The 25,859-nt window shown below is 45.5% G+C and overlaps 2 protein-coding genes across 8 annotated transcripts in view; one reads left to right on the plus strand and one right to left on the minus strand.

Annotated features, from left to right (window-relative positions):
- The first annotated feature begins 255 nt into the window (after window positions 1-255).
- EIF2B2 (eukaryotic translation initiation factor 2B subunit beta) lies at window positions 256-9,126 on the plus strand. Of its 3 annotated transcripts, none has more exons than XM_032802055.2 (8): window positions 256-531; window positions 1,541-1,661; window positions 2,675-2,823; window positions 4,257-4,420; window positions 4,782-4,877; window positions 5,877-6,014; window positions 6,762-6,828; window positions 8,589-9,126. In XM_032802055.2, exons 1-8 carry the CDS (start codon window positions 369-371, stop codon window positions 8,744-8,746), a joined length of 1,056 nt encoding a protein of 351 aa, XP_032657946.1. In that variant the 5' UTR covers window positions 256-368; the 3' UTR covers window positions 8,747-9,126. The 3 variants fall into 3 exon arrangements, with proteins under 3 accessions (XP_032657946.1, XP_032657947.1, XP_032657949.1); XM_032802056.2 differs by having other exon boundaries at window positions 404-482; XM_032802058.2 differs by lacking the exon at window positions 256-531 and adding an exon at window positions 768-790.
- A 450-nt stretch (window positions 9,127-9,576) lies between these two features.
- MLH3 (mutL homolog 3) overlaps window positions 9,577-25,859 on the minus strand; it is a 31,771-nt gene continuing 15,488 nt past the window's right edge. For 4 of the 5 annotated variants that reach the window (XM_032802052.2, XM_032802050.2, XM_032802054.2 and 1 more), the window contains 5 exons: window positions 22,672-22,831; window positions 14,158-14,181; window positions 13,841-13,919; window positions 12,415-12,566; window positions 10,271-10,371 (listed from right to left, as the gene is read on the minus strand). In XM_032802052.2, the coding sequence (XP_032657943.1) occupies window positions 10,288-10,371; window positions 12,415-12,566; window positions 13,841-13,919; window positions 14,158-14,181; window positions 22,672-22,831 (499 nt within the window). In that variant the 3' untranslated portion in view covers window positions 10,271-10,287. Of the gene's footprint in view, window positions 10,372-12,414; window positions 12,567-13,840; window positions 13,920-14,157; window positions 14,182-22,671; window positions 22,832-25,859 lie in introns of all 5 variants that reach the window. The other variant, XM_032802053.2, reaches the window with a different exon arrangement.

Consider the following 25,859-nt stretch of genomic DNA (forward strand, 5'->3'; position numbering starts at 1 on the left):
CGCCCCTTCTCTCGGCACGTGTCTCACTTTAGCCCACGTGGACTCCATAAGCCTCCCTAGCTCCACCACCCCGGCAGACCGTACACCCCCGGACTCGGGGGAGGGAGCTGGAATGACGCTAATCAGAGGGTCAGACGTCGCAGCCTCTAGACTGAAAACATTGGACCGCCCTCTTGCGAAATCGGCGCACGAGAGACGCCTCGACCTTCTCGCTGATTGGCTTAACGGCCTGGAGTGGACGGGAAGAGAATGGCTCTCGGCCAATAGCAGTAGACAGAGGCGGAAGTGATCCGTGCGTGTCCTATGTCCGGGTGGAAGTGGTGCTTTGGATCCCACACTTCCGATCTCGGTTCGGTCCCGCCGCCAAGATGCCGGGCGCGGCCGAGAAGGAGTCGGAGCTGTCGGAGCGGATCGAGGCCTTCGTGGCGCGGCTGAAGCGGGGCGGGGAGCGGCTCAGCTCGGAGGAGGCGGCGCGGCAGACGGTGGGGCTGCTGCGGAAGATCATCGGCCATGGGCGCTGGGGCAGCGCGGGTGAGGCGGGGCGGGCAGCGGCGGTCCCGCGGGAGCCCTTGGCTGGGAACCCCCCTCTGGGGCGCTGGTGTCCCCGCAGCCTGCGCCAGCTCCCTGCCCTCGAGCGGCGCCTGGGCTCGTTTCCCCCGCGACGGGCGCCCCCGGCTCCATCTCGCTGACAAGGGGCTTCCCTGAGCCGCAGCCGAGATTCTCCCTCTCCGTAGGACTCGGCGCCGCTCGGCCCCAGCTGCTTCCTCCCAGCCACAGGCCCGCGCTCGAGGTTCCTGTCACTCGCAGTGATTATCCCTCCATCCGCCCTGAAATCACGGCTTGCCCCAGGGCTTAGCTCTTCAATGAGCCCCCGTCTCTGGCTTTGATAGGAAACATTCTCTGATCAGCAAAATGAATGTCTGCCGCCCACCACGGCCCTGGATTTGGGATACTTCCCTCTGAATACGAGTATCCTTTCACCCCTGCCTTTCCGTGAGCCCCGCTGGATTTCTCTCCCTCTGCTGGTATTTGCAGATCTTCCCAATTATGCTGACACGTGCAATACCCAGCAGCTGGATTTCCCTCTCTTCCCAGTGCTTCACTGTTTATGATCCTTTGAACAGTTCCTAGAATGTGTGACATCCAAACCACTTTGACTTAGCTTTGCGAGTGGGATTTAGTGATGCACTGGATCAAATATTTTAGTAAAAATCCCATCTCATCTATTGTCTTCACCTCATGCACTGTGTAGTAATATTACCTAAAAGCCTGTCAAGTTTGGAATGATCTCTCCTTTATAGGCCACCTGAAACTTTTTTTATTTTTTTGCTCATGGCTCTGTTATTTTCTAGATCATGGTACTAAGTTTTCTGTCTAAATATTTGTTCCAGTATGTTAGTAGCAATTGAAGCAGGTGCACGGCTGTTGAAGGGTAGATTGGTTTTAAGCAGGTGTAGGGCCACTGGCTGTGGAGTTATTTGAGGTTGTGGTCAGGACCTGCTCTTGGAAGGATAGAGACTAAGTCATCCCCTTGTTTCAGGGGAGCTGATGGCGCTGATTCGGAAGGAGGGCAAGAGGATGACCGCAGCCCAGCCATCTGAGACCACTGTGGGAAACATGGTGCGGCGAGTGCTGAAGATCATTCGCGAGGAGTATGGCAGGTGAAGCTCTCTCTCCCCTTGCTGCCTGTGTATATCTCTCTGTGATCTGGGAGAAGATCTTCCTGACAGGATCATTTGGATCCTGTGTGGTGTCTTCCTTTTGCTGCTCCTGTGAGACTTCTTCAGGAGTCTAAAAGAGAGGTCTGTCCTCCCTGTGTCAAAGATTTTCCTTCATGGTTAAACTCCTTTAATTCCTTTCTAAGAAGATTTGTAGCCCCAATGAGCCTTGTGGTTTGCCTGCTACTGACAATGTTTCCTCTAGTATATGTTACTGCTGTGTGAACCCTCCCTCTGCTGCAGATCTCTCTGTGTTCTGATCCTGTATTGCAAGTGCTGTTCTCTCCCCACTCTCCTAGGAGAGTGAGTTCTGTTGGAGCAGCAGCCTTGAGCCAAGTTGTTCCATGTGCCTCCTGCAGCTTTCAAAGTTTACTTACATAGCTTTCAGAAGGTACAGTTATTGGCAAAGCTTCAGGTAGCTTTCTGCCACAGACAGCTCTGGAGCACAATTGCCAACTTTCACACAGTAAATAAGTATCCTGACGTTCACAGTAAACCAAAAATCAAGCTAATCTAATTTCAGAACAAGCCAATCCCTAAGAACCTGCAGCACTTTATGTGACTAGATCCCCCCCGCATACAGTCTAGACTGTGGTGGGCCTGTTGTGCACCCCTGACTCTCTTCCCCCTCCCCTCCACCCCCTGCTTGCCAGGAGCTGATCAAAAAAAGAAGCAACAAGCTACAAGCCAAAAACTAGCCAACAACCAACTCACAAGCCAATTAAGCCAAAAACAAGCCCAATTTCTGCCTTTTTTTCCACAGATTTGGCAGGTCCGTTTTGGAGGCTGTTTGACAAAGTAGGTGTAGCCCTCTTATCTGACCCCTAATAAGTAAGGCCCCTTATTTCTCTGCTGTGGAAGGACAGTGTAGCTCAAAAGCAGCCTCTTCCATAGGCTTCATCAGGTTGTTTACTTGTGCTCCCTTCTTGCTATGATGGGCTGTGTTCTCTCCATAGGCTCCATGGGCGCAGTGAAGAGAGTGACCAGCAGGAGTCACTGCACAAGCTTCTGACCTCTGGAGGGCTCAGTGAGGACTTCAACACTCCCTATCCCCCACTCAGGGCTAATGTGATTGAAGCTATTAGTGAGCTGCTAATAGAGCTGGGTAGGAGATGAACTAAAACCATTCTATCACAGGGTGGAAGAGAGCGCTGCTCATGGGATTAGGGATGGGGAAGAACCAGTTCTCAGTTTGAATGGAAAGGATGGGGAGCTGTGAGACTCAGTCTTGCAGAATGTGTGTACCGGAAGCAGCACACAGGGATCCCTTCCTATGTGGTCCTGTGAGGAGAGTAGAACAGTGTCAAGTATGCACCTTCTGGAAACAGGCAACATTCAGCCCTGTGCTGTTTACACGCAAGGCTTTGAAAGAATCTGAGCAGAGCCCTTCCTCCAACTGACTAAGATGGAGCCATGGTGTGCTCAGGACAGGGATGGACCCTGGAAACAGACTTCTGTCCTGCAGGGAACAGAATTAAATATTTTCCCCTGCACTTCTTCCCTGGTGGATGCATTGCAAGGATTGTCTCTGCAGCCAAGGAAGTCTGCATGCAGCACCTGAGACAGCTAGGAGGGTTGCTATGAGTGTCTCAAACTCCACTCTGCACATAGTATAGCATTCTGCTTCAGTTCTCCTTCCCAACAGGTCATCGAGGTGGCCAGAGAGGATGTCTCAGGAGGGGTTTTAATATTTAAATATTGTATCCAGCACAATCTGATTGCTACTATACAGACATGCAGAAAGAGAACATCTCACCTGAAAAGCTTACAGTTTAAAAAGACTCAGGATGGGGTGTAGGATACAGTGTACATGCAGAGACCAGTGTGACTGTCTTCTACATCTGTCCACAGATCAGCAACCATTTTCTTGAGGATTAAATTGCTTGGCAACCCCCACTCCCCATTCAGTACTGCAGGCTATAACTTCCTCATGCATCTCCCATTCTGGCACCAAGAGCTAGTCTGTGGGCAGGGTGGCCACCATGGGTAATGCTAGTCCTTTCCTCTCCCATTATGATGAGATTTTCAATATGCCTTACTTTCCTGGTCAGTTTGGGAGCCTATGGAAGTCAGGGTGTGGTGCCCTTTGTGCTGCCACAAGGTACGTACAGCCAGGCTCTAGTTTGATCCCAGCTGGTGCAGGGGCTGGAGAACTGAACTGATCCTCTTCCACCAATGGCCATGTTGCTGCCTGAGCTAAGGGTGATGTGACACAGAGCCTGGTTTGCGGGGGTAGGGGAGGTCAAGTAATAACCTAGTTACCAAATTGGGGTCTCTGTGTTCAGATAAGGAATGGTGTGCCCTTTCATCAAGTGGGAGCTCAAACCCTCAGATGCTCTCCCTTCAAACCCAAAGCTCTAAAAAGTATGTTTTGTCGTTTTTTTTGGCCTATGGGATAGCTCCAGGGAGAGGTAATTGCAGTTGTGTGCTGTGGCAGAGGGCTTGTGCCCTTTCCTGTTGGTGCTGTCTGTGGCAGGAATCAGCATGGCAGGTGTTAGGCCTGACTCTCCTCTCACTGCTGGATGGCTTCCCTTGCAGAGGGTACCACTGATAACATTGCGATGCAGGCACTGGAGCACATCCATTCCAATGAGGTGATCATGACCATTGGCTACTCTCGCACCGTTGAGGCTTTCCTGAAGGAGGCAGCACGCAAGCGGAAATTCCATGTCATTGTGGCGGAGTGTGCGCCCTTCTGCCAGGTAGGACCCTGGTTGGCCATGTTCTCCAGGTTGTGCCTGTAGTATCTGTGCAGTGCTTTTATCTGCCTTAGGAATAGCAGGTGTAGAAATAACAGGTACTTCTGTTCAGCATAAGGGCGTGACCAGGCTGCCCCAAGAAATGCTGAGATTGCTGGCTGTGGCCAAGAAGTGGGGGAAACTTTTGCCTGTCCCACCAGTGATTTAGAGGATAGTATATGTGCTATATCACTGGCAAATATCTGGCTCAGATAATGTAAATTCTGGCATGAATTGAGTGTGTCTGGCACTGCATCGAGTGCAGCTCAGGAGCTTCCTTGTCTGGTTCTCTTAAGGAACTCACTAGAGTCTCTCTCTTCTATAGGGTCATGAAATGGCCGTCCGTCTGTCCAAAGAGGAGATTGAAACCACTGTCATGAGTGATGCAGCCATCTTTGCTGTCATGTCTCGAGTCAACAAGGTAGGGTTTTTCGGGGGCAGGGGGGCAGTAGTGGGGTTCTGGTGCTCAGGCCTTATAGGGCCATCCATAGGCAGTGTCAAGTGAGTTTGTTTCCCCTATCAAAATTCTCAAAGAGCTTGGAGAGAGGTGGCTAGAGAGGTCTCAGGAGGGGTTTTAATATTTACCATATTGTACCTAGCGCAATATGAGTGCTACTATACAGACATGTAGAAAGAGAACCTCTCCCCTGAAAAGCTTACAATTTAAAAAGACCAGGGATGGGGAGCAGGATACAATGTACATGCAGAGACCAGTGTGACTGACCACACTGGGACACTTCCACTGGGAGTCTCAACTTACTCTCAGCTGCCCCTCACCTGTGTGGCTAAATTTCCAGGATTCATTAGAACAAACAGTGATGCTGAGTGGAGGCAGAGTTGCTCTGAGACAGACATTTAGAGCCTGGTGAGACAAAGGGTTGACTCCAGCCATTTTTTTTTTTTTTTTTAAATACAAAAAACCAAACCCCAAATGTGCCCATCTCTCGAGTGGGAAGCACCGTGTCTCTGCCTGGAGCACAAATCACATGGTAGGCAGTATGCCAGCCCTTGGCAGGGTGTCAGAAAATGACTGCTGGACATCCTGAGCTCGGACTGCTTTCCTCACTATCATGTGGAGATGAGAATAGGGCCCCACAGCTCTCCAATGAATGCCTGCTAGTCTTCTAACTTCCACTTGGCAGGTCTGACAGTTCTGGGTGCTGTTCTAGTTAGAGGAAAACTTTTGTGCAGAGCCAGTCCCAGATGGAACAGACCCAGCACCCTACTGAGCTAGAATCCCAGCCTTTCACTATCTGTCTAGTCAGTGTAATGCCCTCTTGCTGTGATGTATATAGATGGTGGGAACCTGCTGCCCCTAGCCCCAGCATGGTCCGAGCCAGTAGCCCAGGATTTGGAGCTCCATTTCTCTGCCTGTCTCAGTTCACTGCAGAGTGCTCTAATACTAATTTGTACTTGGAAGGTGATCATTGGTACGAAGACAATCTTGGCCAATGGGGCATTGATTGCTGTAAGTGGGACTCATACCCTGGCACTGGCAGCTAAACACCATTCCACTCCCCTCATTGTCTGTGCACCCATGTTCAAGCTTTCACCGCAGGTAGGTGCAGCAACTTTGATTACAGCATCTGCTCTATCTCGTGGCAAATAGGGGGATGTATATTGCTCATGAAAGTGAGGGATGGATAGTATTGATTGGCTAAAATACAAGTTGGCAACCCAGAAGGCTTCTACCAACTCTGCTAATGCACCTTGATCCTAATGCAAGGATGCCCCTGCCCCATTGATACACCTCCCCACAACAGCTCTACTGATGCAGATAAGGCCTTTGTTCCAGCACAGATTGCCAGATACGCTGAATGGTGGGCTCTTATCATATAGACCAACATCCATTAGAGACTGAGAGTTACCATATTCATCTCACTTAATCCAGTGGTGATTTGAACTCACATCTTCAGAGGCAGAAGGAGATGTTTTAGGACTTTCCTTCTCTGCTTTTTTGATATTGTAATATGGATCCTGTCTCAAGTCACTGAAGAGCAGCTCGGTGCACTCATGTATCTCTCCTTTCTTGACCTACCAGGCTATCCTGCAGAGCAGCCAGAATCTAAGCAGGCATAAAGGAACTAGGAATGTATGGCTTGCCTGAGCCCCTTGCTGCAGTTTTACCTGCAGTTGCCATGCATATTCCAGTCTGAGGCTGCAGGCAACTGCTGTACACTCTACAAACCTAAGCTGTGAAGCACTTACTTTCCTCTGCTCAGTCTCTTCCAGCACTTATGCCCCAGCTCCATATGGTACAGTGGGGATGGGTGTTCTCTTCTGATGCTATTGCTCTTTCTTCCAGTTCCCTAATGAAGAGGATTCATTCTACAAGTTTGTGTCTCCACAAGAAGTGCTGCCATTCACAGAAGGTACCGGTCCTCTTTAGAGCAGGTTTTTGAAGGGGAACTAGCTGTGTTGACCCCAGGCAGCAGGAACCGGGATCCTGTCTTGCATATTTAAAGATGGAATTAGCTTATAACCAAGGGCAGGAAACCCTGTCGATTGTCTTAAACTCTGAAATGACTCTGACCACTGTCCTAGTTTACATGCTACTTGGCTAATGGGAGGAATGAAACAGGGCTTCTTCTGAACTCTTCTTGCAGTTGGGTTCCTGCCCTATTAAACACTTCCTTATACAGTAGTAATTTAAAAAAATAATTAAAATCAAGGTTCTGATGGTGACTGCCTGCTGGTGGGCGGAACAGGCCTAGCACAGTAGCAGAGAAACCAAACTAGTTTCTGTGTAGTGCTCATAAGTAGTGTTACTTCTTGAAACATAAAACTCCAGAAATACTACATGGATTATTACCACTGGCTGACATAGTTTTGTTTCTGCCCTGGAGCTTCTGAGGCCAGTTACTGTGTGCAATTCTGGTCTCCCATGTTTAAGAAAAATGAATTCAAACTGGAACAGGTGCAGAGAAGGGCTACTAGGATAATCAGAGGAAAGGAGAATCTGTCTTACAAGAAAAGATCATAAAGAGCTTGGCTTGTTTTCCCTAACAAAACAAAGGTTGCAAGGAGATATGATTGCTTTCTATAAAATACATCAGAGGACCAAACACCAGGCTGTGAAAGGACTGAAGTTAAATGCCAATGTTGTCACAAGAACAAATGAATATAAGCTGGACCTCCACAAGCTTAGGTTTGAAATTAGATTAATGTTTGTAACCATCAGAAGAGTGAAATTCTGGAACAGCCTTCCAAGGGGAGTAATGGGGGCAAAAACCCTAACTTGTTTCAAGACTGAGCTGGATACGTTTATGGACGAGATGTTATGATGAGGTTGCCTACAATGGCATATGTCCCATCTACGACTACTATTAGCACATATCTCCAATGGCTGAAGATGGGACATGGCACAGAGTTATTCCAGCCAGTTCTTTCCCAGGTGTCTGGCTACATGTTCATAGTCTAACTGATCACCATACTTGAGGGCAATATGTGTCCCATTCTCCCCCCCACCCTGATCAGATTGGCAGAGATCTGGGAGAGGGGGGATTGCCTTCCCCAGCAGTGTGGGGCACTAGTCACTTGCTGGTTTGAACTAGAATGAATGTGCAACTTGAAGTCTTTAAATGAAGAGTTGAGGACTTCAGTAACTCAGCCAGAGGTTATAAGCATATTGCAGGAAGGAGTGGGTGAAGTTCTGTGGCCTGTGACATGTAGGAGGTAAGACTAGATGATCATGATGGTCCCTTTGGGCCTTAAATTCTGAGATTCCATCTTCAAAAAGATGGAAGCTCTGGTGCCCATTTACATAGCAACCAACCTTCCAAATCTATGTTTCTGTGCAGCAGGACCCCACAAGTGCAGGGCTAAGACAGTTTTGATTAAGGCTTTCATTGTGGCATTTTGCAGATTTTCCATCTGGAGGCTCTTCTGGTTTGCAACAGCCATCAGCAGGGGCAAACTCTATCATTCTTATCCAAGACTAGGCTCTATACTCATAATTCAGATAAACCTACCATGGTTGGGGTTGTTTCAAATCTTGTTCTGCTATTTCAGTGCTGACTTTAGAGGTGGTGGGATGAGGGTCACAACTTGTGCTCCAAGCAGTGTATGGTGAAGCCACACTCCACATCTTGTCCATTGCTCATCTCTAATACCATGACTGTTTCCTTTTCAGGGGAGATCCTGTCAAAGATCAATGTTCACTGCCCAGTGTTTGACTATGTTCCCCCAGAGCTCATTACTCTCTTCATCTCCAATATTGGGGGTAATGCACCCTCCTACATCTATCGCCTCATGAGTGAGCTCTACCATCCTGACGACCATGAACTCTAAGCTCTACTGGCTTGAAGTGCCTCAGTGTCCAGGCTCTTCCTACCTTGCTCTTTCAGAAGATCCAGCAGCTAAATAAATCCAGGGCTACAGAGATGGGTGTGACTGTCTTCAAAAGGAAACATCTGCATGGAGTATAATGTTTCCACCCTAGCCAAGAGCAGCAGTGAGCAGAGATCTATGCCTGGCTTTGCTTCTGTCACTTGTATTACAAGGCACATGGAGCAGTTTTTAATCCATTTGATTTTTGGAACCTGTTGTTGCCATTCTTGTATATCTCCACTGAAGTTCTGGTTCAACGATGGACTGGGTATAAATGGAATTCTCTGTTGCCCCTAAGCTGCATTACCTTAGTGTGCTACAATAAAGACTGCTTGTAGTGATCTCTGCTGTTGGCTTATTTTCTACACAAGAATAAAATGGTTATTCTTCAAACAGTAGCAGCACACTGGCTCCAGTAGTGCGCTGCTGTTGTAGCAAGATGGCTGTAGTTCCTTTGGTGGATGCAAACTGAAAAGCCTTCTATTACAAACCAAAGACCTTAGAGTGCATTCTCTTTAGCTGTCTCTGGCAATATGACAGCTCTTTTAACAGTGCACAGCAACACTACATCACAGTTTAGGGTAAGTGAAATATTTCCCTCCTCTGGTTTTGCTTAGACTGTAAAACCTGCTGAGCCAGGATTCTTGTTTTTAATTTAGGCACTTAAATCCTGTGTGTTATGGTAATGCCTAATAAGTAAATAGAAATTTGTAACATGACCCTCTTACTGGTATAGAAATAAACCCCAGTCTATTTAGACCTAAATGGTAAATTGAAGAGTGGAGGCAGAATAAAATTAGAATATGAGCAGGACTTCTTATTGCAAGAAGTGCTCTAGGATCCTTAACTACTTCTTTTCCAGCAACCTCATGTTTCACTGAAGATAGCATCTGGCTATATTTCTGAGATCTCCCCTCCACCTGGAGGAAAAAGACTGATGTGCTGTGAAAGCCACAGGCAAGAAAAGAAACAGCAAGTTGGGATTGCTCTGCTATTAGATGCTTAGTTGAATAAAGTGACACTTTTGGTTCTTTGATGGTCTTACTAAGTTTGCCTGCACAACTTTGCAGATGGCCTGTGCTCACTCTAGTCAGACATGAGCCTGAGGAAAGTGGTGTTGGTTTATTAATAAATACTTAGCCATCTACACTTTCAAGCATTGTAAATACATTAAAACCACCCTTCCGCTATGAGGAATCCTGCCATTCTCACAAGAAGGGAATTTAACACTTGCAAGTGTGAGACTCCTATCCTTGAATAGCCAAGTCTGGGCACACAATATAATTTCTGAACATTGAAGCCTCTTCTCTGGACTATAGGAGCCTTCTGTCACATTCCTGTGGATTATCTTGACTCCTCAGAAGGTCAGCTGTGAAGGTAGTACTTCTGATACCGTCCTGGCTCAGGAGTTGCATCCAAGCAGCAACATTGGTTTCACATTGCTGGCTGGAAGTATGAAGGGTTGTGTGACATCAACATTCCTGGAGGGTCTGGTTTTTAGCTCACGCTTCCAAGTGCTGTCCTTGTTTCCCAAACAGCTGCCAGGCATGGGCCATTCTCCGCAGTTTAGACAAATTAGGTTTAGGCTGGTAGGAGAAAAGAGAAATAATGAATTCATACAAAGTTTCATTAAGAGAAAAGGACTTCACTGACCTCCACAGTCCTTTCCCCACACAGAAAGATGCTCAAGTGTTTTATCAAATATAATTTTAAATATCCTCCGTGACTTCCAGTTTCACAATCTGATGCTGTTCCTTGGCAGCAGGGTGAATAAAAGTCAAGATTTTATTTTATTAAACATCAGATTTTTTTTTTAAATATACATCTTGCTAGTTCATTGGTTCTCATTTTAGGCTTAGGTGTTTTGTACTTGTTTCTTGCATTAGTTTCCTCATTGTTAGTAGAATTTCAGATTTTACATGTTTTTTCCTTAAGTCTCTCACTTAGAAGGCTCATCTGTTCTGAAAATCACAAGCCCAGGGCCTCATTAACACCCTTACTGTAAGAACATAAAACTGATAAGCAAACTGTCCTTCCTATATTTGCAGCCAGCACCACATTCTGACATAAACTGGCATGAATGAAGTAAGGCCATACTCTTTTGGCAGGATTTGAAGTCAATGGGACTTGTGCTCATAAATCACCTAAGTGCCTATATATAGGCGTAGAAGCCTAATTTCAGGCTCCTGCTTTTGAAATTTTTGGTCTGTGTGTATACAAAAATGGTTCATAATAACTTGTGTATTAAAAGTCTAAGTAAGTTTTCATTGTTAACACTGAAGCAATTTTGTTCTGAAGTGAAATATTTTATGCCCCTAAGAGAAAAGTTTAATAAAAATACGTTTTTGCTGCTGCTGCTGCTACACTTAAGCACGTTTAATTTTAAGCACAAGTGACCCCATTAAAGTAAACGGAGCTTCTCTTGTGAATAAAGTATCAGAGGGGTAGCCGTGTTAGTCTGGATCTGTAAAAGCACAAAGAGTCCTCTGCCACCTTATAGACTAACAGACGTATTGGAGCATGAACTGATCGGGATCAGGATCATACTATTCAATTTATTTTTGTAAAATTCAAATACCCTATTGGAAGTGGCATTTAAGAAAAATAATTCATTATATATTTTCATCTAAAGTTGCAATAGTACAAATTTTCAAATTAGTTTTACAAAACCTCAATCTGATTTTAGAAAATTACTCCACCTTGACTGGTCTCCTGATCTTCAGCCTAGATTTCCTCTCTTTCTTTCATCCCATATCTCTTGGTTATAACTCCTCATATCACCCTAAATAATTCCACCTTTCAAATAGTAGATTTACCATCCAGGCACACAGAGCAAATGTACTGTTTCAGGCAGCCATTTCCTAAGAAACTGAATTATGAAAGAAGAGAAAAAGCAAAAGTACTGATCTGCTGTGGGCTATCCCATGTACTCAACATATTTAGGGAACAGCACACTTAGTAGGGAGCTTTAGAAAGGTGCACATTACTAGTTCTTTCCCCACCATTAGTTGTCCCTTAGCCGAACCAGACAGACTTAACTCGTATTCTCTCCTCATAAGTCTCCTGCAGTTCCCTGGCCATTTTTTTGTTGCTCTTCTTTGAATTCCCTCCAGTTTGTCCTTAGATGAGTTTATAACAGTGTTTCAATTGCAGAGTATTACCAATAGTGTGACTCCCTAAGATGATACAGGATAGCTGAATAACCACTGCCAGTGGCTGCTTACCAAGTCTGTACAACCTCAGGAAGAAATATGACAGGAAATGGCATGTTAACAGTAGGGTTCTAAAGGCAAATGTGCAATACACCACGTGAGTAGAATCTAAAATAGCATCTGGACATGTACTTTGTGCTCAGTGAGTTGCAGTCTTCATTTATATACAATACTGTGGGGAATAATACAGGAATGGTTAAGGGAGGGACAGGAGCTAGAGGTTTGTTTACATCACATGTGGTCAGTAGTCATTTCAGTCAGGATACCTCTGTTTGTATTAAGTGGTGGATACAGAGTGAGCTGTGTTATTCGTTGGTATGAAACTTGGATGAAAAGGCTTAGCAAGATTAAACACATCTTTTCACACAACCCACCCTGTTAGTTGTTTGCCTTTCTCTGCCCAGCACTTCACTGTACCTGCTTTTCCTGCTTCAGGTGGTCTATATCTGCAAGTGGCATCATGGAAGGTCTCCCATGAGCACACTGGAAAGGCAGCTGGCAAGAGGACAAAGCTTCAATAAGCTGGCAGCTCTCCTCCTTAGTCAAGCTGTCATTAAACTTAATAGCTCCTGAAAAGAGAAGCGAATTATAGTATGTGCTGGCAAGAGTTCAGCTCAGCTAACAAGCTTCCCTCTGGGAACTTTGGACAGCACAGCAAGTTAATATGGGGCAGCTCCCACTTCCTCCCCAACCCTGAGACCACAAACCAGCAGCACAGTACACCAGACTTCAGATTTAGCTCCACTTAATCAGACTTCCCCCAAGAAGCCTTCCTGGCACACACAGACTGGCTTCTCCACAGCTAAGTTGCTTAGTCTGGTCTGAGGCTACTAGATGGCAGGACAACTATTTCCTTGCTTCCTAGATGCTACAGTTGTTGCAGCTCAAGGCACGTGAGCAGCTTCCTCTGGAGCTGAAAACCAGGGCACTCCACAAATGAGGAGCTACCAAAGCAGAGAAAGACTGAAAACCCACCCCCACATGCTACTTAGACATTGAGTGCCACCTCAGTAATCACCCACTCTTTCCCACATCTGGGCATTTAATGCAACCACTGCCAATCCAGGCAGGATAGTAAGATCTCTCTGGTACTTTAACAATCTTTATCTTTCCTCAACACCAGAAGCCGTGAGAATCTATGGTCTCATTTACTTCTCACCTTAGCAGCTTGTATCCTGCAGTTCAGAGATGGCACTTGTCCTGCTCTTCTAGCAGAAAGAAATCTTGTATGCAGTCTGCCACTTGGAGACTCTAGTGATGTGCCATTGCAACAACACTACCAATACACATTTGCAATTTGGCCATGAGGGGAATGTTAATGCAATATGCAACATGTCTGCTGGCATGAAGGGGTTAGAATTACTGCAGCTTGCATTTGTGAGATCTGCTCACCTCCTGGCTTCTGAAAGCCCAGAAGGTGAGTCAGATGTCCATCATGGATCATGGAACAAGCACTTCCAGGGCCTCCAGGACACCCTACGCTGGCATTTCTACAACTTACCATTTGGGGCAGCCAAAAATGTGCTCTTTGAGAACAGGGCACTCCTCCTGCTCCCACAGAACTGTTGAATTAAAAGCTCTAGAGCTCATATGAACGATGCACATTAGGGCTCTATTTTGTCAGCATCTCACATCTGAATAGGAATGTGGATAACAGCCACAAACAATGCAAATAGAGGCAGCATGTTCTGTCTTTGGCAGAGCTCTCCAAAAAGAAGGCAACTGCCTCCTGCCACCTAGTAGATACCCTGTCTCTAAAAGGTCAGACTCCTGCAACCCTTCAAAGTGCCATATTATGCCAGAGCCCCAGAAAGTACACTGTGGAGAAGTTCAGCTCACTTACCATGGCATGCCTGGGAAGCCAGCACCTTTAGAAAGGTTAGTGGGAGTGTCCCTTGTGCACCTCCTGTGGTCTGCAATAGCTAAAAGTAGAAAGAGAACATGGTCCAACTTTCCAGTGAGTATGAAAAGGAAATAATAGTAACATTAGAGAAGGAACAGATGAGGAAGATCTAGTAGGGCCCATCTGGTCCACATCTCCCCACTGTCAATCCATAAGAGCTAAAGGATGGTATTCTCCCAGGTTTTGTCCTGTCTCAAGCAACAAGACTTTCAGTAAAGAGCTACCCTGATCCATTTTAAAAGAAGAGCACTACTTACCTCAACTTGTTCTTGAATCAATTCCTGGAAAGCAAGAGGCAGAACAATCAATCACTTACTGTTTTTTCTGTCCTCACTTTTCCTATCTGCTGTCCCAACCTGGCCATATTTACTGTATCAGTTCCAAGTCACTCACTGTGATAAATAACCAAGAAGGATGGGCCAGTGGTTGGAGCACTAGCCTAGGCAGTGGGAGTCCAGGTTAAAGTCTCCCACTCTGCTATAGACTTCCTGTTTACCTTGGGCAAGTCACCCTCTGTAAAGTGGGGATGACAGCACTTCACAGGAGTTTTGGGAGGCATAGACGCCGACTCCATGGGTGCTCCGGGGCTGGAGTACCTACCTGGAAAAATTAGCGGGTACTCTGCACCCACCAGCAGCCTCTGCCTAGCTCCCAGCGCTTCCCACCACCTAACAGATGTTTGGCGGTGCTCTGGACTTTCTGGGAGGGAGGAGGAGGAGGAGAGACACGGCACGCTCAGGGGAGGAGGCCTGTAGGAAGGGGGTGGAATGGGGGCGGGACTTTGGGGAAGGGGTGGAATGGGGGTGGGTCAAGGGTGGGAAGGGTCAGGGTCAGGGGCGGGTGGTGGGGTCAAGCACCCACCAGACAAAGGGGAAGTCGGCAACTATGTTGGGAGGATAAATACATTAAAGATTGAGAGTCTCAGGAAAAAAAAAAAAGGCAAAAAAACCCAACCAACCAACCAACCAAAAAAAACACAAAACAAGAGCAGCCAGAGCATAGGAAAAATCGGTGGGGGACAGCTCTATGCCCCTGCCCCCCAGCTCGCCTTCGCTCTGCCTCTGCCTCCACCTCCCCTGAGCTGGCTGCCACTTCCTGCTTCTCCCCCCTCCCTTCAGCGCTTGTGCCACCATACAGCTGATTAGCACAAGCCTGGGAGGGAGGGGTGAGGAGGAGGAATGAGGCATGCTTGGCGAAGAGGCGGGGCCAGGGTGGGGAGTTGGGGAGGGATCCAATAGGGCAGTGAGGGAGTGGGGCTGGGGGGGGGATTTGGGGAGGGATCCAATGGGCGAGGGAGGGGCAGAGTTGGGGTGGGGCGAGGGCGGAGTTGGGGCAGGGGCACACAAGCCCCCTCCACCTGTGCTCTGGAGGGCAAAATATCAGGACAATTTGCGTCCTGACCGGACAAACAAGTAAATATTGGGACAGTCCCGATAAAATAGGGATGTCTGGTCACCCTAACCATAGGCGAGCCTGAAGTCACCCCAGCAAACTCCCAAACTCACTACAATTTTTCAAGACTGCAGTAAAGGAGCTAGCAACACACAATTTCCAGAATCTGTTTGAGTCATAATCTTAAAGCATCTCTCATCAGCTTGTTCAATTACAAGGCTAGTAAGAAAGAATGGTAGCTTACCCAACAGTGACAGTGGTTCTAAGGGATGTGTTGTCCACACTGATTCCACCTCTAGTGAGCCATTGCCCCATGCATGCAAGATTGGAATCTTTTGGCCTGCAGTGTTCACTGGTGCCAGACCTTGGATGTGCTCATGCCCCCTCTCCCCTTCCCATCCAAGGACATAAAGGGCAGAGGCTGTCCAACCATCCCTCAGTTTCTTCGCCAATACAGACCCTAGGAGCTATAGTACTTTGTAGTAATGGGGAAGGAGGGCAGGTTGTGGATGGGTTGCAGAATCCATAGACAACACATTGCGAGGAACCACAGTTACTGTAAGTAAGGAATCATTGTTTCTTCTGGGAGCGATTATCCACATGTATTCCACTTCTGGTGGCTAGCAAGCATTGACCTCATAATCGGGAAGTGAGTGCTAGAAGTCCTATTTAAATAATGACTGCAGGACAGTTCTGCCAAAACAGGAATCAGATCTTCAGGCCTCAACTAAGGAATAATGTGGGATGATGGAGTGGACTGATCCCCCATACGGCTTCCCTGCAAAGTTCTGCAATTGGTATGGTTTTCAGAGATGCTCCAGAAGCTGCTTAAGCCCTTGTGAAGTGGGCTATAACTTGCATGGGTGGATCTAAGGATGATCACAAACCTCACCACCTTCTGCTCCAAGTGTGAAGCATATTTCTTTAACCTTTTCACTCTAACGTAAATACATAATATGTATATTTAAAAAAATACCCCAAAATCCCAACCCTCTAAAGCCCGATAACATGTGACATTCCACTGCATACACTTCTCTCCTTAAGGAGACGATAAGAAAATAAAACAATACTTGACAGATGTTTAGTCACATTGCTTAGGGCACTACTGGAAGGTGCTCAGATACTACAGTGATAAGTTCAGTCTAAGAACCTATATAGAATAGATCTAATCTAGCTAACTCATGATATGATTTAATACAATTGCATACCTAGCTAGTCTTTAGCTTGATGGCCTCCTGGCAGAGAGGGGATGACTGACCACCTCATTGCTTCTTTATATAGTGTATTGTGGCTATATTGTCTGTCAAGATCTGCAGAACAAGCTGGAATGCCATGCAGGCCAGCTGGAAGCCCTGAGCTCCAGGATGTTCACATGCAATTTCAAACCAGGTCCCTTGCATATGCAGATGATACTCCCAACCTGTATCTTAAGTGTCTGTGATAAGTTTTATTGTCAGGGAGGGGATCGAGAAGGAAACCCTCTTCTATATGTTCCCAGCCACCGACTGAGTTCTGGGGTGGGATCAGGACTCTCTTGCTCATGTGATGCTTTGACAGGGAGTACACAAACCTCAGCCATAACTGCAAGGACCACAGGTGAAGTCTGGCAAGCAGTGTCACATACGCGTATGCTGTCATATGGTCCAATAGTCCTAAGCACATACACACCAACTTGTTTAAGTTAATTTTGGCTCATTTGTTATGGACTGGAGAGACCATAACCTGTCCTCTTGGAGGTAGGGATTTGCTGATCAAGAGCTGATCATGGTTCCTATGAACTCTATTGTCTGTTATGGGGTGAGAGACGATTTCTTGCAGTTCACAAAGAATCCCAGTTGGGAAAACAAGGAAAGAACTGATACTGTGGTCTCCTACTTGGACCTTCCTCTGCTCATTCAGATATGGGTAGACTTTGGGTAGATATGGATACCTTCTCTCCTTAAATGCATTGCCATCGCTGCCAGACATTTTGTGAATACTCTTGGTGCCATGGACAGACTTGTACTGGTAATAGTTGGGCCCTACTGTGATTCTCAGGTATTTCCTGTGGAATGGGTGGATAGCTCTATGGAAGTACACATCCAGTAAGTAAAGAGCTACAAACCAGTCCTGAGCCACAAGAAATGGAATGATGGAGGCAAGTATTACCATCCTGAATCTGAGGTGGCATATACATTTGTTGAATCTCCTCTGGTCTAGGATAGGACAAAGATCCCCTTTTTTCTCTGAAATGAGAAGAGTAGAAGCCTCTTTCCCTGAATTCTGAGGGCCCTTCCTCTATGGCTTCTACAGGAAGCAATAAGGCCACTTCTGCTTATAACAGGCTCCCGTGAGAAGGATTCCTGAAAAGGGATGGGGAAGGGAGCATAGGGGGCAAGGAGTAGAAATGTAGGGTAGCCATGGGTGGTGATCTCTAGCACCATCTGTCCAACGTTATGACAGACTTGACAGCACCTGTCTGCCTTTTTAGAATTAGGTGCCACAGATGATGGGGTCTACTACAATTTTTTTGCTGGCTCCAACAGCCCCTCATTAATTGTCATGGCACACCTTTCAGGCAAGCCAGAATACAAAATGTCCAGCAGCTTGTGAGAGTCCTCCTGCTCTACTTCCATGTAATGCAGCAGTTACTGAAATGTTTTCCAATCATCCAGCTGCGTGGAAGTGGAGGGCCCTACTGCCTAACCTGGTGAGGAAGAGTAGATCACTGCTGGGATCAAGTGCTCTACCATCTGCAGGTGTTCTTCCTCATCTTCCTGTGCTATACTGTGAGTCTGCACCAGCAGCGCTCCTTGAGCACTCTATGAAGTTTCATAGGGGAATGAGATCTAAATCTACAAGGGGTAGTGGAGGTAGTTTTCCTTGTGGTTGCATAGGTGCCAATTCCTGTCGGAGAAGAGGCGGGGCCGGGGAGGAGATTTGGGGAAGGAGTTGGAATAGGGGCAGGGAGGGGGCGGAGTTGGGGCGGGGTCTTTGGGGAAAGGGTTGGAATGGGGGCAGGGCAGGGCAAGAGTGAAGTTGGGGCAGGGCCAGGGGCAGATGGAGGTCAAGCATCCACTGGCACAAGTCGAAGTCGGCGCCTATGGCTGGTTTGATACCCCAAAGGGCCCATGGTAGAAGCAAGGGGCTGGGGGCTATGGGGTTGGATATCAAGGTGAATGCTCTCCCTGAGATCTCATAGGTCTACATATACAACTCCTAGATTCCCTGTTAGACCAGTAAAGGTCATATGAATGGGAAAGAGATGAGTGGCTGGGGGAATATCCTTCCTACTATGCTGAGGAGGGGAGAAAGAAAATGAGTACTCCTCCCCTACCCTAACCAGAGTTTCGGGGTGAACTGGAGTCTTCCCCACCACTGCAGCCAAAGAGTTGACTGGTACTGTAGCAATATTGGTAGTCAATACCAAAATACAGAGGGCACTCTTATAGCTGAGAATACTAATGGTGACTCAGGCTTCATGGTCACTGCAAGATCACATAACACCACAAATAACTTCAGTGCCAAGAAAGTCAGTGCTGGGAGCATCTGTACTGTAGGGGTCAGTACCAGATTCAGAGGTGACAAGTCATTGACATCTCATGCACTGAGACTCAGTACCAGGTGAAATGTGGACCACTGCCTGAGAAAGTACATGTGTGCTCAACAACTGAGTTTTATCAGGGTGTCAGAGGAACCTAATTTGGGCCATGAACTACCCTTTGTCTTAATAGTCTGAGGACATCTATGCCTCCTTTTACTGGGTCCCAAGAAGGGTGACTGAGTTCTGTGCTTGCTGTGGGAAAGATATTCCTTCCTACCCTATTCAGAAAACTGAAGCATTGACTGAGGAAGCCTGTTCAGGCCAGAGAGGCCCTTTTCTCTCTGCTTCTGAGGAGGCTCTATCTGAGAGCCTCAGGAAAAAACGTTTAAGGTGGACCTTTCTCACCTTCTGTATCCTCCTGGAGAAGAGGCACCAGATTGAGCATCTATCCCCATGAGTGCCAGTCATTAAGCAGATTAACTGAATCACAGGAGGAGAAAGTTTTGAACCCTTGGGACTTCCTTTCAGCCATAGAGACTAAATCGTGGTACTGGGGAAGTCTCTAACATTAATAAGAGGATTTTGTTTGTTTGTTTTTTATATACAGCCACTAAGCGTAAAAAAGACACTACGCTAACCATACTAATATTACTCTCTCTATATATATATCTCATTACACACAGGATCAGTAAAGTCACACAGTGTGCAGAGAAGCAGATGCTGCAAGGGTTCTGTCTTGTAGCCACAGACAGTAAGAAGGAGCTGAGGGTCAGCTGGGCCTACTCTGTCCTTTATCTCTAGCAGTGGAAAAAGGGGAGAAGAGAGGCATGAGGCCATCCAGGGTACAGGTGTGGCCCTCATGGGCATTGCTAGCCAAAAGAATCAGACCTCATATATATGTATTCCACTTCCAGTGCTCGAGTGACCCATGTGGACAATCACTCAAAAAAGAATGAACTTGATGTGTCAGAAGATGCTGTTTTCTAACAGGGTGGATTAATTTAAATCAAAAGTAATTTAAATCACTGATTTTAATCACAATTTAAATCAGTAAGCAGAAATCGCTGATTTAAAACATTTAAATCATTAATTTTCCTAAAGAAAAGTTGGTTTCATTGGCTGGTAACCACAAAACCCAGTTGAATTGCAACTAAAGATAGCCTTTACACTAAATTTGGAGCATCTTTTAGTTTTTGTTAACCAGGAAGATACAGTATATCTATATATATTTATTTAAGTAATTATATAGCTTAACTTACATTTGTTAAGATTCTTAACTTTTACACCTTTTACCATGTTAGAAAATGGTGAAGTATGCATTTATTATTTACTAGATGATTATGTTTTTACTTGTGATTTTTGCCAATCTCTGCTTGGGATGGAAATTAAAATTCATTTAAAAATACAAAAAACAGAATTTTATTTTTAGAATAAAACTATTTTAAACGTGCAGGACACATAAAGAAAAATGTTTAGCATAAAGTTTAGCAAAACATGTTTTAAATTTAAAACTAACTGATTTATTAAACAAAGGAAGTATTATCTGTAGTTAGTGAACTGATCTGATTGTTTCTGGTCATCATGTCCTTCAAGATTTTATAACTAGTAGATATCCTCTCACATCTAGTTTTTATTCATAGATTGGAGGAAAAGCATTCCTGATTTTTCATATTGCTAATATCATTCAGCAGATGACATATAATGAGGAATAAGAGCAAACACCATAAAACCAAATATTTGTTCAAAAAACGGCTCCCTTCAATGAGTCAAATCCAAGCAAGTCTGTATTGGGGTGGTTATGACACTTGTTCTGTAAGCTTAAGGTCTCCAAGTTTCCCACATTAAGTACAAGGAAATGGGTCATTTTTTTAAGCCAACAGCATTTCACAACCTGTTTTTTTTTTTCCCCTCAAGAGATCAGCAGTATTACTTCTTGAAAAGGGCACTTTCCCTGTATATAAACTCTCACACATGAACAAGAGAGAAACATATTGCAAACAGGAGTAGGATTGGAATGGCTCACAATGGTTCCGCCTGGTGGCTGCATCTTGTTATTATACCTATCTCATAGAACTGGAAGGGACCTTGAAAGATCATCGAGTCCAGTCCCCTGCCTTCACTAGCAAGACCAAGAACTGTCCCTGACATTTCCTCCCCCCAGATCCCTATATGGTCCCCTCAAGGACTGAACTCACAATGCTGAGTTTAGCAGGCCAATGCTCAAACTACTGAGCCATCCCTAAGTGTTTTTGTTTTTTTTAAAAGTCTCTAATATTTATGGGTGTGAAGAAAATCTTCAAAACGTGAACTGTAAGCAATCGATGCAGCAATTTCTGCCTCAGTTTTCAGAAAGCCTGAAACAATAGCTCTGAGAGGGATGAACTGCCCCTATTTGTTGATAGGAGAAGACAACTCTGACACCAAGTGATGGCAATTAAATGTCAGTCTTGTTAACTATGTCACTGTTGATCAAAGCACTCAAGAAAGAGGAGCAGTCAAATTATGAATGATCTGCTGTAAGAGGTATATGATTTTGGCATCATGAATGGATGGAGTTTGAGCTGTGAGCAGAATATGAGAGATTACTGCCACTTATATTTTTCAAATCTGATTCCTGATTGCAGGTATTGTTTCATGCCAAAAACATTTTCTAAGAAATTTCAAAGTTTAAACTCCTCCCAGGCAGGGGCGGCTCTAGACATTTTGCCGCCCCAAGCACGGAGGGTCTGCTGGTCCCGTGGCTTCGGCAGACCTCCCGCAGGCGTGCTCCCCAGGCACGCGCTTGGAGCACTGGTGCCTGGAGCTGCCCCTGCTCCCAGGTGCAAATGAAAGCCACACAGATACAACTGGAGCAAGAGAATCTTTAAAACAATAATGTTTTAATTTGTTCTTATCTTTAAATCCTCCTTGCAACTCACCCACTATGAATTTTATTTTATCCACTTCCCCAAATCTGCAATCATCTTTAATAGGGATTGGTCCTGCTTTGCGCAGGGGGTTGGACTAGATGACCTCCTGAGGTCCCTTCCAACCCTGATATTTTATGATTCTAATTATGTCTGTTATAGACTTAGAGTTAGCCTAATTATGGGACTAAAAGAAAACAAACATCACTACCTAACACTAATTGTGTTCAATAATAACAACTTATGATCTAGTGCTTTTTTTAGTAGATCTCAAAGCACTTTACAAAGGAACATCATTATTATTACAGGGAAACTGAGGCAGAGAGGGGTGAGGTGACTTGCCCTGGGTCATATGCCAGCAGGCCAGGGCCAAACTGCGAACAGAACTGAGCTCTCCTGAGTTCCAGTCTAGTGTTCTATTAACACTGCCTCTCTGTCGAAGGTACATGAGGTGGTATGTATTATCAATTCTGCTGCCACGCAGATGTAGGGGGGGAGAGACTGGTGGCCCACTCCTCTTCACCAGAAATAGCAGGACCCCTCTTAACCAACCTTGTCACCCACACTGCTGAACACTAGCCTCTATACTAGGGAGTCTCATTTTAGTTGTATTAAACTTAAAATAATAGTCTCTCCATCCATTCATGTAGCCTCTTATGCAATTAATAAGTAAATCTTTGCTGTTTTATCCCGCAGGGACAGAACAGCATTAGTAAGTCATGCTGATTCATTTTCAGGAGGAGACTATCTCACTTAAGATGAAAAGTACACCAGCAAAGAAGCAGTCCTGAGGCCAGTGGACATGGATAAATATTCTATTGAAAGCATTGAAAGGGCGCTCTTTAGCCTTCTCACTTAGGAGCCACTCTTCCAACACCCTGCACCATTAATATAGAGCAGAACGACACCATCACAACGTAATTTGCTCAAGTTCCACAACCAGGACTAACCTCCACAATGCTTTTAGCCACAGGCTGTCTTTTCCTTCGTAATTCATTGGCCTCTCTCTCCATAAAACACAGGGGCACTTTCCCAACTAGAATCTGGGAGCTGTTGTTCTCTGGAAATGATAATTCAAGGCCTATTTCCTCCAAGCTTTTGTGGCAGCACCTGAAAAGAAAACATCAGAAATGAGAAACTGAAGCACCCTCTTCCACACACCTACAGGATCAGTCCAAGCTGGACACTTCTGCACTCCCCACACAGAAGCTTCCCATCTCCTCCATCCATATAATGACATCTCAGGATTTTCCAGCAATGCTTCTCTTTCAGTTCACATTTCTCTCCATTAAATTTGTGCAGAATGCTGGCTCCATGGTTCTGAGATTCCAGGAGTTCACTTTATTGCACAATAGGATGGTGAACACTTTTTCCCTTATCTACAGTTCTTTTCTTAAGATACATACAGGAAGTTCAGGTAATAGCGACCACAATATATTATATACATGCAATGCAATATTATGACTGGGTATTCACCCCCACACTAGCCTGGAAAGGGTTAATGAGCCTGAGAAGAGACAATTAACCTGTTAGGCCATGCCTGAGGGAAATTAGATTTGCTAAGGCCTGGGCTACACCAGGAAATTAGATCAATATAATTATGTTGCTCAGGGGTGTGAAAAATCCACACCTCTGAATGATATAGTTAAAATGGACCTAACTCCCTGTGTAGACAGTGCTAGGTAGAAGGGAGAATTCTCCCATCGACCTAGGTATCATCTCTCGGGGAGCTGAAACAGATATAGTGATGGCAGAAGCCCTCCTATTGGCATAGGTAACATCTTCACTGGAATGTTACAGCAGTGCTGCTGCAATGTTTTAAGTGTAGACAAGCCCTAAGCAATGCCTGATTGATGATGGAGCCCTATTGAGAGGGAACAAGTGGGGCTAGTATAAAGGCAGGAAGTTGGCAGCAGAAAAGGGCTGCAGTTAAGAAGTCCGCAGTTGCTCTGTAGGCATTAGAGAGGGAAAAGAGGAAACTCAAGGAGACAGTAGAAACCCCAGGGATTCACGCCCTGAAGGAAGAGTTTATCCAGAAGGGTGCTGGCACAAGCCTGAGGGCTGGTCTACACTATGGGGGAAAATCCATCTTAGATATGCAACTTCAGCTACGTGAATAACGTAGCTGAAGTCGAAGTATCTAAGATCGAATTACTCACCGTCCTCACGGCACGGGATCGAAGTCCGCGGCTCCCCCTGTCAATTCCACAACTCTGTTCAGGTTGGTGGAGTTCCGGAATCGATATAAGCGCGTTCGGGGATCGATATATCGTGTCTAGATGAGACGCAATATATCAATCCCCGAGCAATCGATTGCTACCCGCCGACACGGTGGGTAGTGAAGACGTAGCCTAAGAGATGCAGAGTAGGACAAGGCTCAGGGAAATAGTAGCAAGGTGGGATGTTGTAGATCTTGGCTGTTGATTAGAGGGTAGGCCCAGATTCCCCTACCAGCCACTGGGGAATTGGTACACTCCAGGCAGCGAATGGGAAGACTGCCTGAAATAATTTGGGTGGAGAGACTTTGATCTCCCAAAAGGGGCAAAACACATTGAGCTGGCTGGAGGGCCAAGCCATGGAGAGAGAGCACCCTGAGACGCAGAGAGCAAGAGGCTGCAGGGCATACAGACAAGCGATAAATGGGGCATTGGACCCAGAAAGAGCTAATTCCTAGAGTTGCCAGGAGGAAGTGCCCTAGCAGTGAGGTACCCTGTGACAAATATACAATATCATAAAGTTCAACATCCTTTGAGAGGAATCATACTAAAAACCAGAATTGTGACACAAGTTTAGAAAGGAGAATTTTTTTTAAAAGAGGAAGCTAGTCAAAGAGACCCTAATGTCAAGAATGAAGAAATTAAAATCATTAGACTCTGCATGGAGGCCACTTATGTAACCAGGACAGAATTACAGAAGGAAAGCATAGCCCTAAACAAGCACGCAGGAAGGTAAAAAATAGTTCACTGTGGTTAAATGATAAGGGACACAAGGTTATTGATGCCAAATATGTATCTTTCCAAAACAGGCTATCAAATTCTTGTAAAGCCAATAGAAAGGAGTATAAAAAAACAGCAGGTAAGATGGAGATTAGGAAGGATAACAGAATCTGAAGTTCTAAATTAATTGCAACCACTAAGGAAAAAGATCTGGCTGTCATTGTAACAGCTCAATGTGTAGTGGCAGCCAAAAAAGCACACAAAATGTTAGGGTGTAAAAAGTATGAGACAGAAAATAACATGGAAATATTGTAATGTCTGTGACACTCTGCACCCCAAAGCAACACCCTGGCACCCCCATATTTATCATGGTGATATGATTATAATATGCTTTGTACAAAGCATGCCTTGTGAGGTATCATTTAAAAGTCTTGATTTGTTGAACATTAATATTCCATTGGATTGTATGAGCTATCATTGTATATGAAGTTACAAAGTTTGTTGCATGTGTGTTACTGAAATATATTGTAAGGTTGGGAACACCTACAACCAGCCTTTCATGTACAACAAAGGAACAGACAGATACTGATGAGGGCCCATTAAGGGGAATAACACACTCACAAGGACTGTCCCAGGAACCATATACAATGGAGACTTCTCAGAGATAGCACATGGACAATGGAGACAGCTTGACTCATTGCAAAGCAAAGGATCTTTCCAGCAAGCTGGAATAAGCTATAAAAGAGGAAAGTGACATCACCACTTGGCCTCAATCCCTCCACAACTCAACACCTGGAAACATGCCTGGAGAACAAAGACTTTGAACTGGGGAGATGGTCCAAGACTGGAAAGGAGAATCCCAGCTTGTGTATTAAGGAACTACACCATCAGGGTGAGACACTACTTTTATTTTTTAGGTGACCAACTTTGATCTGTACACTTACTACTTATAATCACTTAAAATCTATCTTTCTGTAGTTAATAAATCTGTTTTATATTTTATCTCAACCAGTGGGTTTTGCTTGAAGTATTTGTTCCTGCTCAGGAACAAGAGCTGGTGCATGTCTTCTCCACATTGAGGGACAGACAGACTGGGGAACAGACTTACACTAGTCAAGTTTCTGACCAGGACAAGACGGTACAGATCTGGGGTCCTAGGCTGGGGAACTGGGGGGAATTGGCTGGAGCCTGTCTATTGTTGG

Source organism: Chelonoidis abingdonii, chromosome 4, assembly GCF_003597395.2.
Source record: "Chelonoidis abingdonii isolate Lonesome George chromosome 4, CheloAbing_2.0, whole genome shotgun sequence".
NCBI lineage: Eukaryota > Metazoa > Chordata > Testudines > Testudinidae > Chelonoidis > Chelonoidis abingdonii.

Excerpts from the sequence above, each read along its gene's own strand:
- EIF2B2 (XM_032802055.2), top strand. The coding sequence starts at position 369 with ATGCCGGGCGCGGCCGAGAAGGAGTCGGAGCTGTCGGAGCGGATCGAG. Across the intron at positions 6,015-6,761 it reads TGTTCAAGCTTTCACCGCAG|TTCCCTAATGAAGAGGATTC; the intron begins GTAGGTGCAGCA and ends TCTTTCTTCCAG. Across the intron at positions 6,829-8,588 it reads AGTGCTGCCATTCACAGAAG|GGGAGATCCTGTCAAAGATC; the intron begins GTACCGGTCCTC and ends TTTCCTTTTCAG.